The 18,441-nt window shown below is 42.4% G+C and overlaps 1 protein-coding gene across 4 annotated transcripts; it reads left to right on the forward strand.

Moving 5' to 3' along the window:
• The first annotated feature begins 526 nt into the window (after positions 1–526).
• On the forward strand, positions 527–8,427 carry ackr3b (atypical chemokine receptor 3b). Of its 4 annotated transcripts, none has more exons than XM_040123116.1 (2): positions 527–641; positions 5,412–8,427. In XM_040123116.1, exon 2 carries the CDS (start codon positions 5,509–5,511, stop codon positions 6,613–6,615), a length of 1,107 nt encoding a protein of 368 aa, XP_039979050.1. In that variant the 5' UTR covers positions 527–641; positions 5,412–5,508; the 3' UTR covers positions 6,616–8,427. The 4 variants fall into 4 exon arrangements, with proteins under 4 accessions (XP_039979050.1, XP_039979051.1, XP_039979049.1 ...); XM_040123117.1 differs by having other exon boundaries at positions 5,438–8,427; XM_040123115.1 differs by having other exon boundaries at positions 5,487–8,427.
• The last annotated feature ends 10,014 nt before the right edge of the window (positions 8,428–18,441 follow it).

Raw genomic sequence — 18,441 nt, forward strand, 5'->3', positions numbered from 1 at the left:
AAACAGTATTTATTTTTATTTTATTATTTAATTTTATTCTTCATTTTGATTTTTAAACATGGACCTATTTATTATAACATTTACTTCTTCACTTTTAAACTCTTATTTTACTTTCTATTTTAACAAATAAAATATAGACTTGTCCTTTAATAAAATTTCGTTCTAACGTCTCCGACTGTTTAGTTTCTGTTTTTTCTTCACTAAAACTTTCTATAAAAACTGAAGCTGTGAAACAAGGAATGAAAAGTCTTGACTTTCTTTCAGCGTTCGGTCTGTGTGTGTGCGTGTGTGCGTGTGTGTGCGTGTGTGTGTGTGTGTGGAGGATGTGTTGTCACGCGTCTTTGACTCTTTTGTTTGCGGTGTAAATGGTTTTTTTCGCGCAACCTGCAGCCGCATTGTCCCGCAGCGTAAAACGCAATAAATCAGCGCAGAGCGGAGCGGGGCTGCCTCTCTGTGGGCGTTTCTTCTTCTCGCGGCTGCTTATTAAACTGCAAAGTGAAGGGGGACACTGTCAGACCGCCTCAGACCGCCTCGGACTCTCCGCTGGAGGAGTTGGACTCTACCCCTTCTCTGGACCCGGAATTTACCCGGGACGAAACAGTAAAGGACTCAAACAAGACACAGACTTTCCAGTTTAAGCTGTAAGTGTTTGAAGTCTTTTAATAATAAAAGACAAAACTCCGTGTGGTTTGACTCCACCTTTCAAATTCCGTCAGGTACCTATACCCGATTGGTTTCGCTCCCAGACTCCACTTTAAAATGTGTTGTTTTGGGATTTTTTGACAGACAGGCCAGTGGATGTACTTTGCAGGAAAACTATTAAATGTGAGTATGAACCACTGATGCCATTTGTTGTATTCGGAATACAAATGTCGACACCAGACATCCATTCATTTTAGTGAAATCTCAACTTCTCTCAACACAGTTATTATCGTCTGAACTCCGCTGTAAAGTGTCAGTAACGGCGAATGACAGAGCTTTGAAGGCGTATGAAATGTGAGCCGAATTGAAGACTGTGTCATGTTCGTTCCCCAGAAGTCTTAATATATGTGTTATAAGCTTTTAACGTTTACCATCAAGCAAAGAAACCATAAGATGAATCTCTTTTTACGGAGTTTGACGTTGTCAACGAAGTTTGACTTTAGTTCAAATTGTACTTTATTTTGCAGTTTCTTAAACACGTTTGCAAATAATTAAATGGCCAAAAATAATTTGAAACACCTTATTTTTCAGCTCTATCGCAGTGAGAACTTTAACCCGGACTCCCTTTAAAATGTGTTATCTTATGGCGTTCTGACATAAAACGAAATGTGCCTACTTCAGTAGGAAAACCGTTCGATATTTTTAGTGAACAATTTGTGTCTTCTTGTGTATTCGGCATAGAAAAAATTCACCAAACTTCACTTTATCTTTGTGAAAGCTTAACTCCCATTTGTTGACTTTTAGGCCCCCAGAGTCATTTGTGGAGTGTTGTCATTGAGGCACGTGTACATACTGGTGAAGGGAAACTACGAGATGTTCTCAGTAACCAGTGATGTCCTTTAGTAAATTCGGCACACGACCGTCACACCCAACAGCAGTTAATCTCAATGAAATGTCAACTCCCAAGAAATGATTTGTGCTTCTTCAAGCAGCCCACGGCGGCGTATTCACGCGGAGGAAATGTGCCTTAATAACGGCGAACGTAGTAGAAAAAAGTTTAATTTCATGTGCGATCGTCCCGTGATGCTGTATGAAATCTGAGCCCAAGTGAAAAGTGTGCCATATTTATTATTTAACATCTGAATCTATATGTAATTGCGCTTGAAACTGTATCAACAAGGAGAGAATCCTTTAATTGAGAGATTTTCCAGCGGAGTTCGGCGAGTCTTTCGTTGTGGCCTGTCACTACGGCTGTTGTGGATGCTGTGGCACGGACAGAGGACAGGCTGAGTATTTTATGACACTTGAAGTGCACTCTGGTGGTTTATAGCGTTTCGGTGGTGCGTTCAGGAGCCTCTGTGTTCGAACCTCTCGGCTGGTGTCTCAGACCAAACTGCTTTTGACACAGAATGGGAGCTCTGGTCCCACTGTGTGTGTTTGAGAGCAGTGCCCATTAACATAAACCTGAAAACCTGCAGCACCGACGTGTTTCATTGAAAGAGAACCAGCACCGTCCGGACTTAGTGTATTCTTTTACCTTCACAACTGGTGGCTCTGCCTTCTGAGGTTCGTTTTGTTAACGTTTGTAGTAAAACAGGTGAAATGTGTTTCTGCTGCTCTGAGTTCAGTTATATCTCAATGAAGGCTCAGTGAGGGAGAAGATGTGAGCATCAGAGGAGGCAGAAGCTGATGTACACTCATTGCATGAAACGCTATGGAGACCCATGCACTACCACTGTATATGAGTCTCAGCACCTGTATATATTAGAAATGCAATCACGATTTAAAAATGCTCATTATTTGACACTAATCAACTGAACATAAGCAGCTTTTGACGGAATTTATAGTGTACGAGACATTGACATTGCATTAAAGTCCACGGAGGCCCATTCGCCTCCATTGCATGTATAAGTCAGCCCAAAACTGAAAAAAAATTTTAAAAGATCATTGAGAAAAACAGCAAATTAAAATATAATATAATAATAAATAAATGGCAATGGCATGAGTGGGTCTACATTGCATTGAAATAAAAGGAAGCCCATTGACACCCATTATATTTATAACTCTGCAACTGTATATATTAAAAACGTCAGTAAACTTTTAAAATACTCATTGTCCCACACTGATCAACTGTACTGAGGTTCATTATGATGATAGTCAAGGCTCATAAATTGCAGCGAAGTCTGTGGACGCCCATTTACGCCCATTTATACGTATCTCTCAGTCGGTGCATATAAGAGAAATGTAGCGTGTTCTTACCTGAAAAATGAAGATCGAAACTGTTAATGTTTATTTTACCTGATAACCGGAGATTTGGACTCTGACGTCTTTTCTGTCGTCTGTCTAAAGCTCTAATTGTCTCGTTGTTTCAGCTCCACAGTAAACTTTTATTTTGAAGGTCATGACCTTTCAGTGTAAAGTGTCCTGTGGAGTTTTTAAAGTGAGGGAGCAATAACGCTCTGAGCGCTCCTCCTCTTCTTCTTTCCCTCCAGCTGTCTGTCTGTCGGCTCAGGTTTCTTTTCCTCCTCTGGTTTTTAATCTTTAATCGATAATCTGATGATTTGACTCTGAAACACCAGGATCAGTTTCACTCTGATAATCGGAGTTTAAAGTCTCAGACGTCAGGACACAAAACAAACAGGAGAACCACCAGCAGCAGTTTTACTGAGGAACCACTAAAAACATCAGGTGAGCTGAGTAAGTTGACCTGCGGGCGAGGATACGAGAGCGCCACCTGCAGGAACTCTGTGGAACTGCGGAAGTCCATGTCTGTATGAATGGAAACATCAAGATAATAAGTCAAAAGTTGACCTTTTAAGTCAAATGTATCATTGTTTATAGCAAATGTTTGACATTTTTACTTGAAATAAATCAAAAACGGTTGACGTTTCAAGACAAAAAATAAGAAAATGAATTTAAAAAAAACTTTTTATGGTAAAATTATGAGAAAATAAGTTAAAGAAAAGAAGAAAAACAAAAGTACAGGAAATTTAACAAAAATGCAGATTTTTAAGACAAAATATGAGATGACAAGTCTCATAATTAAACTTTTAGAATTATAATGATACTCTATACCAAGACAAATTTGGTCAAAATTTAGACTTTTAAGATGAAATTAATTCCCGGAATTCGATTTACAAAAAACGAACAAACCGTTTTCCGAATGAAAAAAATCATTTAAAAAAAATATTCAAGATGAGTGTTTTTGTTTTCCCATTATTTCACGTATGGGCTTTCATACATGATGGTTTAAAGGGTCAGAGAGGGCATCGCGTTCGTTGTCTAAAGTCTGAATTCTAATGATTTATACACCGGTTTATTATTATTATTATCACTATTAAAATTATCATGATTATTTATTGTTGTGTTGTAGTGAAATGTTGGATTTGCTTGCAAACAACACTTGATTTTATTTAAATGTTTATTCTTTAAAGTCTTAATTTAATGTTTTTATACGATTGACATCAGTGATCAAGCAAAAATCCTTAATTTTGAAGATTTTTGTAGGGAGTCTGGTGAGTTGTTGACTTGAAGGTACAGAATGGATCGTTGTTCTGTTTTTTGGTGGAAAATCTGGCCTTTTGGCTGCTGACGGCAGAAAGCGGTGAAACACTCAATTTGTCGCTTCTTTCCCATATTGATTTTTTGGATGGACTTTTCTTGAAACATGTTTTACCGCAGCATCGACCTTATTGTCCTTAAGTTTATTATTGTTCACTTAGTGAGAAGCCGTCATGTCATTAAGGTTTAAAATATAAATAATTATTATGGGATGTTGGAGCTGAAACAGCTTTGTATTTGTTCAGAGAACCATGAAGCTGATTTACACCCTCACGGTGACGTGAACACTGGACCTCTTTCCGTATTGATCCCGCAGAGACGTTATTGTTCCCTCAGTGTGTCCGTCCTCACGTCTCTGTCCTCTGTTCCTCGTCAGTTCAAAGTGTCTCCGTTTATTAATGACGTCTGGATCTAAATCTGGAAACAAGACCGACATTTCACCCCCTGTCCATCTGTCCGTCTGGCCTCTAATTCTGTCTGTCGTCGTGTCAGTGTGTGTGGTCTTTGGTAACAAAGGGTCAGAGTCAACACAGACGCAGAGTTTATTACCTGATATGGTGAAAACAAGAGGCTGCAAATAAAAAAGCATCCGCACGTCGACTCATCTTTGTTTCTGTCACGGAAACCTCTTCTAATACTCACCGAGAACACAGGACAAGAGTCATCAATGAATAATCAATACATCTGATAGGAGACTCACTTTTGATCACAGATGTATAATCAGAAAACTCAGAATCGTCTCAATGTTGTTGACCTTTCAGAAACACAAAGTAAACATAGGATTTCATCCAGCGACGCAGCGCGCAGTAGATCTGAGTCTAGATAATGATAGAAACACAACGCAGAGGGTTTTACATATTCATGAAAAGATGTTTATTAAAAGCCTATTTTTATTTTATTTGTTACTGTTTACGTATTTAATTTTATATATTTGTCATTTTAGTTTTATTTTAATGTTATTTCTTATGTTTCTTATATTTTTGATTATTTAATGTATTTTCTTATCATTAGATTCATTATTTTCATAAATTAGATTTGTAGTGATTCATTTATTGTTTATTGTTATTTGTTCTATTTCATTGTATGTTTTTTTGGTATGATTTTTCTATAGTTTTAAAATAATTTTTTCTTCTCACCGCACAAACACAGAAATTAAACTCCAATAGTCTTTGTCTTTGTCATTTTTATAAACTTCATTTTGAAACCAGAACAACTTTAGACTTTAATCTGACAGCTCCGATCCAGATCCTGCAGGTCCTGACTCGTCTCCCGCTGTTTTCCAGGTGTAGAGTCAACGCCCTCATAATGAGTCTGAGCTCCAACGACCTCACTGAGCTCATGGAGCTGTGGGAGGAGCTAAACCTGACCGCTGCCGACCACTACAACCTGTCCCACGTGGAGACGCTGCTGTGTTCAGGCGCCGTCAGCCACGCCGCCTTCCTCCACGTCCTCTCCGTCCTCTACGTCTTCATCTTCCTGGTGGGCCTCGCCGCCAACACCCTGGTGGTCTGGGTCAACCTGCGCTCTGACAGGAACCGCTACGAGACACACCTGTACATCCTGAACCTGGCCGTGGCCGACCTGTGCGTCGTGGCCACGCTGCCGGTCTGGGTGACCTCGCTGCTGCAGGGCGGTCGCTGGCCGTTCGGTGAGGCCATCTGCAAACTCACCCACCTGGTCTTCAGTGTGAACCTCTTCAGCAGCATCTTCTTCCTCACATGCATGAGCGTCGACCGCTACCTGTCCGTCACGCTGTTCGCCGACGCCCCTGACAGCTGCAGGAAGAAGGCGGTGCGACGGCTGATCTGTGTACTGGTTTGGCTGCTGGCGCTGGTGGCCTCCATCCCCGACACCTACTTCCTGCAGGCGGTGAAGTCGTCGCACTACGACGGTGCCGTCTGTCGGCCGGTTTACCCGTCTCACAACCCGAGGGAGTGGATGGTGGGTGTCCAGCTGAGCTTCATCGTCCTCGGCTTCGCCATCCCTTTCCCCGTCATTGCCATCTTCTACCTACTCCTGGCGGCGGCAATCCCCCCCAGCTCAGACCAGGAGCGCCGCATCAGCCGCCGGATCATCCTCACGTACATCATGGTCTTTCTGGTGTGCTGGCTGCCGTTCCATGCCGTCCTCCTGCTGGACACGCTGTCGCTGCTCAACGTGTTCCCCTTCAGCTGCTGGCTGGAGAACTTCCTGGACGTGGCGCTGCACCTGACGCAGTGCTTCTCTCTGGTCCACTGCTGCATCAACCCTGTCCTGTACAACTTCATCAACAGGAACTATCGCTACGACCTCATGAAGGCCTTCATCTTCAAGTACTCTACCAAGACGGGGCTCACCAGGATCATTGACGCCTCGCACGCCTCCGAAACTGAGTACTCGGTGGTGACAATGGAGAACAGCGCCCTGATGTGAACTCTTATTGAGACTTAAATGCTTCTTGAGACATATCAGTGCCTCCTCTACCTGCTCCTAGAAGCAACAGACTCTCCCAGCAACTTCCTGAACAAGAACTACCACTTGGACCACCAAGGCAGAGCTCCCCAAGCTCGTCAACGCTTCCAATGCCTCAGAGACTGAGTACTCAGTGGTGGAGATGGGCAGTGTCCTGATTTGAAGTTACGACTTGCAAACACTTCTGACAACCAGTAAACCCTCCTTAAGATTTGTGAACGCTTATGAAGACTTTGTTTTCCAAGATTTGGGCACATCTGTTAGAACTTGGGAGCACTCCTCAAAACCCGCTAAAACTCGCTTTCGAAGACCTAGCTGCCTTTGCTAACAATCACAGCCAGTTGGGACTGGTTCAAAACTGCACCTGAATTTTCAGTGTTTTTTTCATGCTGGAGATTCAGAGTCCTGCCACAGCAGATCCACACCAACACAATCCTTTACACAGACATAACACTAAATAATACTTCTACTAATACCATAGCACACCACACTGAATATCGGAGAAAACCAGTTTTCTCGAAACAGAGTAATAAAAGTAAATCAGACTCCAGGTCATATTGATTATAAAAGCCACCTCTCCGGCTTTGCAGGCATCCTGATCTCTGTGGGCCCCAGGCCCCTTTGTGCCCAGCAGATCATTAATCCATCCTTGAGTATGAATCAATACCTATCTGGGATCAAAATAAATCCATCATAAGGGGTCTCACCAGGTGACCAAGAGTACATTACAGTGTGTGGACTGGGCTGTCGACAGCTTATAGACTTTCTGTCAGCGGTTTGTCCTGACAGTCAAAACTGAGGGCTGAAATAAGTTAAGTAGCACTTCAGACACCGACAGAGTAATGACAGTCAACACACACAGACACACTTTACTGTCTGTTTCTGCTGTCAGTGTGTGTGTGTGTGTGTGTGTGTGTGTGTGTACATCAGAGTCCACAGGTGTGTATCACCATTTACAGAAATCACAGAAGAAGACAAACACGTGAGCTGAAACAGGTAAACAGGCCGAGTTATTACAACAGAAAATAAATCAAACCTGTAAACACGTTGAAGGAGAATATTTTACAATGTTATATTCTGTGAATATATTTATATCATGTTTTTACATTTCATTCCATGAAGGTGTTTGTGTCGTGACTTTTCCTTTTCACTTTGTTTTAATTTCTCAATAATTTCCCATAAGTTTTCTGGAAAGAACAAAGAAGTTAAAGGGAAAATTCAGTGTAGAGTAGGTACATGTTCAAATCGAGAGCATACAATTTAACATATACAAACAAGAACACAGTTTACAATAATAAAGGGATCATTCATAAATATACTTCTTTCCAGGAAACTTTATCAAGGAGTCTCAAAACTGAAAAAATGTAGAAAAAAGTTTGGATCAGACAAGTCAGAAATAAAACTGTTAGTTCGATAATTAAAATGTACTTTTCTTTATCAGTTCATCAAATAAAATAAAACTGTTTTGTGATAACTCAACGTGTCTACTATCTTTTTAGAATCATGATGCGTAAACGACTGGAAATGTAATTGGTCTTCTTCTCGAAATATAAAGGATAAAACATGGAGTCGGAGACGAGGACGCTGCCAGATTCAGACCAAACTCTGTGCAAAAACACGATTGTTTTCTGTTTTAATTTTCATTCTTATCAGGTTGTTGAAAAACGGACCCTTGCAACATCTTCAAGGACACATTTAATCATTTATCTGACCCTTATTTGTCTTTTTCCTCTCCCAGTTTATTCTGTTTTGTCAGTTTTCAGGTTCCAAACGTCATTAGGAAACACATCTTTAAAAGAAAGTGTCACTGACCTATCTGGTGTTTTATCTCATCACAGAGACGTTTGTATGAATGAGTGCAGTTCAGTCTGGTTCTCGTGTTTTTCTGTGGAATAAATATGGGTAAGAAACAGAAGTTTTTGAGTTTGTTTTTCTGCCTTTTCATTGAACTGGAAGAGTTGCACAGGAGCCAAATGTGATCGGAGATTTTCTCTTCTCTAACCTCCTAAAACAAAATCTAATTAAATCCTGAATCCAGATAGTGAGACAGATGTGTGATGAGTAAAATCAGAGTCGTAATAAAAGTCCGAAACACGAGTCCAGTTTGTGGCAGCAACTGACGACGTGTGAAATCAGCAGGTCAACTGCCGGAGTCTGCTACGTGTAGTTCCTCCCATTTCTGAACATATTTCATTCTTTGACTCAGGCCAAGAAACAGCTAAACAGGATGTGATGTCTGTATGAGAGAAGATTTCACTTTTTGTCAGGATGGAAAATCCTGTGTAGACACTGTGACACGTAAAACTCTCCACTGAATCACTCTGGGAGGGGTGTTTTCAAATTTTTCTGTCCTGAATCACTCAGAGTTCATTGGAGACTTCATCACTGGAAAAAAGAAGGACTGTTTGTCCAGGCCGAAAGAGAAACTGTTTAGAGAAGAACTATTTACAGATTTCAGTACCACTGAAATCACAGAGAATGTTAATAAAAATAACAAATCTTTGCACAGAGTTCGGCCTGTCTGACTGTCTCAGCCTGTCCAGGTGGTTTTAGATGAATGAGTGTGTTTACCTGTGCGAGGTCACATCTGTTGTGTGCTTCAGACTGAACCTGAACAGGTAGAGTCCGGTCATCATCTGCAGGTGTAACAGGCTCAATCACAGAGCTGTCAAGTCACACAGAGGCGCCACTCTGACTCACAAAACTAACACCGACCTGTCAGACGACAGGTGAGTTTACCTGCAGACAGAAAGACTAAAAGAATCCGAACATCTGAGAGGAGGGAGGGAATAATTACCCGACCATAGTTTTTGTCTTGTTTCTTTTTGCTGATAGACAAACGTAGCGTATTTCACGTATCTAAAAACGTGTATGGGATTTTTTTCTTCAAAGTAGAAATATAAACTTGTAAATTTACAAAAATCACGATGCGTAAACAACTTTGAATGTAACTGAAGTAATAAAGTATAGTATAAAGAATGAAAAATGAAGTCAGAAAAGAGACAAGGACTCTGTTGGATTCAGATCAAACTCTGTGCAATAAAACAAGCATTGTAATTCTAATTTTCACTCTGGTCAGCTAATTAAAAATATCCAAAACATGGTTGTCCAAAAGAACCTCTTCCAGGACATTTTCAACACCAATGGGGACCCTTGGAAGGTTCTCAAGGACCCTAGGAAATTGTTAGGGACAGTCTGGACCGCCTGAAGAACCCAGGAACCTCTTCGAGCATCCCTGAAACATTTTCAAGTACTCCTGGAATCCCTAGGATCCCCAAGGATCTTCAGGGACCCCTGGAGTCCTGGAAGATTTTTTAGGACTTCTAGGACCTCTGGTCTTGGATTCTTCTTTTTTGTAGTTGAATTTGTTTCTTTGTTTCTCCTTGGTTTCTTTTAAAAAAAAAAAAAAAGAACATGAATTTTCAATACTAATTTTACCTCTTGTTAGCTCTTACTAGCTTGTTCAAACCAGTAAAAACCTGATCATGAGAAAGGTTCTGGATCCACAACTTTTTAGTTTTCGGCCCTGACAGAAAATATTGTAATAATTAATTAAAACTGAATAATCAATGACAAATCCTGCTCTAATGTAAAGGTGAAATAAGGTTTAAAGACGGTGCAGGCTAAATGGAGCGTATTTTAAATGGGGTTCAGTCCGTGAGGAGTCAGACCGATGTGTGTTATTTAAATCAACCTCAGAGCAGATTTCACCTCTCAACAATAACTCAGGGACAAAAGGTCGATCTGAGCTCGCTCATTGGCGAGGAGCCGGCTCCCTGGCCCAGGCTTTGATTGAATGGGCTCCAGCAGGATTACAGCGAGCTAAAAATACACACAGAGACCTCATTCTGGACTCAGACCTCTGTTTCCATGGCGACCAGACCAGCTCAGGGCCTCTGAAGGCATGCTGGGAAGAAACGAGGACAGAAAGTCTGAATGAGAGACAGGTAATAAAGATCAGAAGTACTGAATCCCTGTGCTCTGATTGGCTCTCAGCTGGCATATTCCAGCTCTCAGTATTAAACTGTGGGTAACCATAGCAACAGGACTGATACTATACTCACTTAAGGACCCCTGGAACCTCCTCAAGGACCAGTTTGAACCTGCTCAGTGATCTCATATATCTTTGCAAGGACCCCTGGAAACCCCTCAACAGCCCCACTAACCTCTTTAAACAACCCTGGAAGGTGTTCAAGGACCACCGTAGCCTCTTCCAGGATCACTGGAAACCCCTCACAGATCCCTGAAAGCAGAGATCCTCTGAACCTTCTCGTGGACTTCTGTACCTGTAAGAACCCTCAGATCCTTCTCCAGGATTCCTGGTATCTCCTGAAGAACCACGGGAACATCTTCAAGGACATTTGGAAGCATCTCAAGGACACGCAGCGACTCTTCAATCTCCTCTTGAATCCCCCAAGGACTCCAGTAAACTCTCCAGGGATCCCTGGAACATGTCTTAGGATCTCTGGAACACTTTCCTCCCCCAAGGACCCTGGATGTGCTTTCTGAAGGACAACTTTAACCACTTCAAGGACTATTACCTACTCAAGAACCCCAGGTACCATTTCAAGGGTCCCTTCAACCTTATCAGAGATCCTTGGATTCTCCGGAACCCCTAAAGTAGCCTGAAAACCACTGAAGAGAGCCATGGAATCTTTTCAACGATGTCTGCCTCCTCCTCAAGTACCACTGACATCCCTCAAAGACCCTGGAAATATCTTCAAGGACCCCTGCCACATATTCTGTGACTACCGGAACCTTATCCAAGACCTTCAAGAGCATCTGGTTCACCACTGCTTCAGTCTGAAGAACCCAAAGTACCTCCACAAGGACCAATAGAACCTCTTCACGGACCCCTGGAACCTCTTGAATGACACTGTGAACACTTTCAAAGACATTTAGACCTTTTTCAAGGACCTCTGGACCCATTGGAAGATATTCTGGGACCTTTGCATCTCCCTTGAACCTAGTCCTCTGCTTTCTCGGGGACTCCTGGAATGCATTTAAGGAACCCAGGAACCTCCTCAAGGACCCCTCCTTCTCTCATGTTTGGACATACATGGGAACAATTTTCCCTGAAAGTCAAAGTAAAATATCACCACTTTTTAAACAGAAAAACTGTCGGTTGTTTTCGTGTCGGTGAAAGTTTCTAGTTGCCATAAATTCAAAACTTCATTAAAAATGCTTTTTGGATTCCTGAGACTCCAGTTCTCTGTATCTCATCTATGACTTTGCACACAACCGTTCTGACAAAACTGCATTGAAAAGAGTCTGGTTTCTAACTCCACGTCTCTCTGAGGACTGTTGTTGACGCTGAAAACAGAAGTTGTGAGTGACAGAGTCTCTGTGACCTGTCCCTCCCTCTGTGCAGCACGGGGGCCCAACCAGCCCCCACCGGCCTCTCTGGCCCCCACTGAGCCCCCTATTTTCTGTGTGTGGTCTTGTATTTCTATCTTTGTGAGGACTGATTTGCTGTAAATTCCATGTCATTTTGTAAAGCGAGGACATTTAGTGTGGTGCACGAGTCTGTTTGAAGGTTTAGTTTTGGTTTTAGTTTGAGTTTCAGCTCAGGCTGTGGAATGTATGACATGAATGAGGGTCCTCACAAGTATACAAGTACAAACACGTGTGTGTGTGTCCTGTCAGAGTTCAAAGGATTCATTCATTCACGGTCACTCTGTCATTATCCCGAGCAGGACTCTGACTGGGACGGTGAGTTATTAAACAGCCTGATCCCAGTAACACTTCACTCAATATTTACCATCCTGCTCATCCATGACCTGGAACATATTCCAGGACTTCTGAAAACTCTTCAAGGACCTCTGGCACCACTGAAGGCTCCTGGAACTATGTCAAAGAGCCCTAGGACATCCTCCAGGACTTTTGGGCCATCTTCGAGGACTTCTGGAACCCCCATAAGGACCCATATAAGCTCTTCAAGGACTGCATGGAAAACATTAACACACATTTCTCTACGTGAACTTATTTCTACAAACTCTGGCTGGCTAAGAACAGTCAAGCCTGATTAGGAAACAGATCCTTAACGTCTTTCTTTTGGCTCAAAGAAAATATTATAAAAATGAATGTAAAATTTCATAGTTGATGAAGCCTCTTGCTCTAATGTAAAGGTGGAATAAGGTTTGAAGATGATGCAGAGTAAATCGAGCTTATTCAATGGGCTTCAGTCCGTGAGGAGTCAGACGGATGCAGCAGTCTGTTGATTTTTAAATAAAGTTTGAATCAACTTATGAAGCGCTAACTCCACAGTCTGGACTGTTGTGTATCTGAACGCTAAAAGACTGATTTTCTGATTATAGATTTCTCTTGGTTTCGTTATTTTATCTCCTTGTAAAGGATTAAAGACAGTTTCAATTCATTTTCTTTGGACTAACCTTTAAAAATCCACTTCTTCATTGTGTTTTTTTGAATAAAACTTTATGATCTGCAGCTTTAGAAAAAACCAAACAGAAATTCCTTCAGCGCAACATGAACTCGAGTATGCGAGGAACTGGTTTAAATAAGGAGCTGTGACCTCTGACCCTGTGTGAGGTCGTGTTTACCTTCAGGAGGTGTTTGTCCACATTCCTCACACCGTCTCCATGGTTACAGGAGTTCAGCCATCTGATTGGCTGAGAGCAGAGCAGAGGATCAGCTTATGTGATCACTTTCAGAGACATGCCTGAGTTAGAATAATACTGATGAATGGAGGTGTTTTTCTTCTCTCGCAGGTAAAGTACTGAGAAACTGCTTCTGTACTCCGATACCTTACTGCAGTAAAAGTACTAATACCACAGTTACAAGTAAAAGTATTTGTCCTGTAGAGAATTATTTATATATGACATCGTCGGATGGTTATGAAGTATCTGAATTATAAAAAAAGAAAAGAAATGATTTGATTTTGTTTTTTTCCACAAAGACAAACCAAACAAACTGATCGAGGAACAAGAAAAAATAAAGAAGGAAAATTAAAGTCATGAGTCGACTGCACTGTAAAAAACAAAAAGAGAGAAAACGTCCTCGAGCTTCAGCAGATTTAACTTCATTCTTTACGTTAGGACTTTGAGTCTTTTACTCCTGTTAATTTTCTCCACGTTCGACCGCATTTTACGTTTTACTGTTTTTAGAAGTGACAGAACGCAGACGACATTTTTCAGTTCTTTTTAACTCAACTTTTTTAAATTGATCATTTATTATGTCGAGTTGTCAAGGTCTCTGTCTGTTCAGTCTCAACAATCTGAAGGTTTTTGGTCCTTCATGGCTCCTGTAACTGCTGGACCTTTCACAATAAAGGCACAGGAAGCGTGTGAAGTACATACGTGCCTTCATCCTGGTTTGTTTTAGTTTGGATCAGACTCATCATTCATAAAAACACACAACAAACTTCTCATATAAGAAAACACACGGTCAGAGTGTGTGTGTAATTAGTGAAGTCTTTGTTATCAGTCAGTCGTTGCTGCAGTTTGTACAGAATCCGTCAGCCTCGTCTCGCCAGCAGCAGGTTTAAGATCCAGAGAGGCTCCTCACTGGGACCAGGAAGAGACCAGTTCTCCTTTGTACCGGTGTACTGGTCGCTCTTCACTGGTTAAAGTCCAGAACCGGGGACCAGGTATTTTCTCTTGTTGGTCCTGAAAACCCATCCCCTTTGATAATCGTCATAGAAACACGACTGATCACATGCCGTTGTCATTGATGTATTGATTCTGTGTGTGAAGCTGTTATGTTGTGTGTAATAATTCACTTCTGGCCTCCTCTCGTCAGTAAAATAATCTCTGTCAGTGTTTGTTGTTTTTAACCGGACCCCTGAACACAACTCTGTCTCCTACAAACCACATCTCTATGAAACTGAACTGCAACAGCAAATAGAACCTGACGCCGACGGATCACGTTTTCTCTTAACGCGACGAGGAAAAGTTTTTAAGTTACATTTCTGACGAGTCTCAGATTCGCTGATTCTGAACAAATCAGTAAAATGTTCACAGGCAACTCGTGCCTGTGTTCTGCAGGTGGGTTCTGCGCCCTGGGTTCTGGCCCTGTACATCTATTTGGAACATGCTGGTCTGTGGGTGACTGACCTCGGTCCAGGTGCAGATGTGGGTCCGGTGTTTTTTCATGAACAGGAATCACACTCTTAAATGTTTGTGACACCGATGAAGCTTTTCATTAACCGTGAAGCCTGGTCCCAGAGCTGCTATATTTTCCTCATGATTATATTATTTATTATTATTATTAGGATTTATTTATTAATTATTATTTCTTATATAATTTTCTTATAATTTTTTCCGAAATTATTGATTTTCTTCTGTTTTTATGAACTGACTGATCGATTGGTTATCAAATTGATGTCTGTGTTTTAATTTGATTGTACTTCTCCTTGTGCTCTATAATTACACCTGACAATAATAAAGTGGTTTATCAAAGAAGTTTCTCAAGAGCCCCCCTCAACTTTCCTCAAGCAGTCCTGGAACCAAGGACCAGAACCAGATCGTCGAGGTCAGCGTGAATATGGTAAAATCCACATGATGGTTTGAATTTTCAGGAACCGGGACCGAAGGATCCAGCGAGGATCCGGATGAATTCTGTCTATGTTTCCGTGTGTTTCTTTGTAAAACAAACCAAACCGCACTAAATAAAGAGTGGATTCATTTTGTTTTTTCGTTGAGAGTGAGGTTGAGGTTCGTGCAGGACTTACGGTTCACCGGTTGAGGAGGGTCCACCACGTTCAGTGGCTCGTCGTGTGTATCAGCGCTGGCGGCGGCGTCACCTGCACGTTAAGTCTGACACCTGGTGGAGGAACTGTAGAACAGCAAGTCTCTTCTCAGCCCTGGAAACTTGATTTTCCTCAAACAAATGTCGAGATGTGTTGGTGCAGGCAGAACGTCAGAGCGGCTTTCGGAGTAGACCGAGTCAGTAACAGTCAGTCCAGTGTCAACCTGCGTCCTCCTGACCCCGTGGAGCGTCGGTCTGAGGGAACGAGCTTCAGGAGACAACAGCGAGCAACCGAACCCCGAGCATCACCGCAGACCCCAGGAATTCCGCAGAGAGGATGCAACGAAGGAGGAGGCGGTCGGTCGATCCAGCGCGAAGAACAACAACAGCGGCTTTTATAAAAAGCAGGTTCTCAGACTTTGATACAGGCAACGCGAGGTGTCCTCTGGGCCGCAGCTGCTGTAAGGTGACAGGTGTGTTCACCTGCTTGTTGGTTGTATTTCATTTCCACATAATCTGTTGTTGCTCCACATGTTGCTCTGTTGTTGCTCTGTTGTTGCTCTACACGTTGCTCCACATGTTGCTCCACATGTTGCTCTGTTGTTGGTCTACATGTTGATCTGTTGTTGCTCTGTTCTTGCTCCACATGTTGCTCTGTTGTTGCTCCACATGTTGCTCTGTTGTTGCTCTGTTGTTGCTCCACATGTTGCTCTGTTGTTGCTCTACATGTTGCTCCACATGTTGCTCCACATGTTGCTCTGTTGTTGGTCCACATGTTGCTCTGTTGTTGCTCCACATGTTGCTCTGTTGTTGCTCCACATGTTGCTCTGTTGTTGCTCCACATGTTGCTCTGTTGTTGCTCTGTTGTTGGTCTACATGTTGATCTGTTGTTGCTCTGTTGTTGCTCCACATGTTGCTCCACATGTTGCTCTGTTGTTGCTGCACATGTTGCTCTGTTGCTACTCTGTTGTTGCTCCACATGTTGCTCTGTTTTTGGTCTACATGTTGCTCTGTTGTTGCTCCACATGTTGCTCTGTTGTTGCTCCACATGTTGCTCTGTTGTTGCTCTGTTGTTGGTCTACATGTTGATCTGTTGTTGCTCTGTTGTTGCTCCACATGTTGCTCCACATGTTGCTCTGTTGTTGCTGCACATGTTGCTCTGTTGCTACTCGCTCTGTTGTTGCTCCACATGTTGCTCTGTTTTTGGTCTACATGTTGCTCTGTTGTTGGTCTACATGTTGCTCTGTTGTTGCTCCACAAGTTGCTCTGTTGTTGCTCTCTTGTTGCTCCACATGTTGCTCCTGATGTTGCTCCACATATTGCTCTGTTGTTGCTCTGTTGTTGCTCTGTTGCTTCTCCACATGTTGCTCTGTTGTTGCTCTACATGTTGCTCTGTTGTTGCTCTGTTGTTGGTCCACATGTTGCTCTGTTGTTGGTCCACATGTTGCTCCACATGTTGCACTGTTGTTGCTCTGTTGTTGCTCTGTTGTTGCTCTACATGTTGCTCTGTTGTTGCTCTGTTGTTGCTCTCTTGTTGCTCCACATGTTGCTCCTGATGTTGCTCCACATATTGCTCTGTTGTTGCTCTGTTGTTGCATCTGTTGCTTCTCTACATGTTGCTCTGTTGTTAGTCCACATGTAGCTCTGTTGTTGCTCTGTTGTTGCTCTGTTGCTTCTCTACATGTTGCTCTGTTGTTGCTCTAAATGTTGCTCTGTTGTTGCTCCACATGTTGCACTGTTGTTGCTCTGTTGTTGCTGCACATGTTGCTCTGTTGCTGCTCTGTTGTTGCTCCACATGTTGCTCTGTTTTTGGTCTACATGTTGCTCTGTTGTTGCTCCACATGTTGCTCTGTTGTTGGTCTACATGTTGCTCTGTTTTTGGTCCACATGTTGCTCTGTTGTTGGTCCACATGTTGATCTGTTGTTGCTCTGTTGTTGCTCTGTTGTTGCTCTGTTGCTTATCTACATGTTGCTCTGTTGTTGGTCTACATGTTGCTCTGTTGGTGCTCCACATGTTGCTCTGTTGTTGGTCTACATGTTGCTTTGTTGTTGCTCTGTTGTTGCTCTGTTGTTGGTCCACATGTTGCTCTGTTGTTGCTCTGTTGTTGCTCTGTTGCTTCTCTACATGTTGCTCTGTTGTTGCTCTAAATGTTGCTCTGTTGTTGCTCCACATGTTGCTCTGTTGTTGCTCTGTTGTTGCTGCACATGTTGCTCTGTTGCTGCTCTGTTGTTGCTCCACATGTTGCTCTGTTTTTGGTCTACATGTTGCTCTGTTGTTGCTCCACATGTTGCTCTGTTGTTGGTCTACATGTTGCTCTGTTTTTGGTCCACATGTTGCTCTGTTGTGGGTCCACATGTTGCTCTGTTGTTGCTCTGTTGTTGCTCTGTTGCTTATCTACATGTTGCTCTGTTGTTGGTCTACATGTTGCTCTGTTGGTGCTCCACATGTTGCTCTGTTGTTGGTCTACATGTTGCTTTGTTGTTGCTCTGTTGTTGCTCTGTTGTTGGTCCACATGTTGCTCTGTTGTTGGTCTACATGTTGCTCTGTTGGTGCTCCACATGTTGCTCTGTTGTTGGTCTACATGTTGCTTTGTTGTTGCTCTGTTGTTGCTCTGTTGTTGGTCTACATGTTGCTTTGTTGTTGCTCTGTTGTTGCTCTGTTGTTGGTCTACATGTTGCTTTGTTGTTGCTCTGTTGTTGCTGCACATGTTGCTCTGTTGCTGCTCTATTATTGCTCTGCTGTTGCTCTACATGTTGCTCCACATGTTGCTCTGTTGCTGCTGAACATGTGGAAACTCTCTCACAGTTTTCCATGAAGTTGTTGCACAAGCTGCTTTTCAACCAGCACATGATGGACTGTTTACTGCATACACTGCTGCTGTTGTGTAACACACACAGTTAAACACACACTCAGGGGAACGTTTGGGGTCAAAGGTCGAGCCGCCACTCAGTTCAGCTGTTACGCTGTGTTTGATTCAGATTTTTCTTCTGACAATATGACTTACACGTTTCTTTTTTCTCTTTATTCTTCAGTGTCAGCGTGAGATAAATCACCTGACAGCTCAGACGTTAAATGAAATT

The sequence above is a fragment of the Xiphias gladius genome, unplaced genomic scaffold (assembly GCF_016859285.1).
Source record: "Xiphias gladius isolate SHS-SW01 ecotype Sanya breed wild unplaced genomic scaffold, ASM1685928v1 HiC_scaffold_1475, whole genome shotgun sequence".
Lineage (NCBI taxonomy): Eukaryota > Metazoa > Chordata > Actinopteri > Istiophoriformes > Xiphiidae > Xiphias > Xiphias gladius.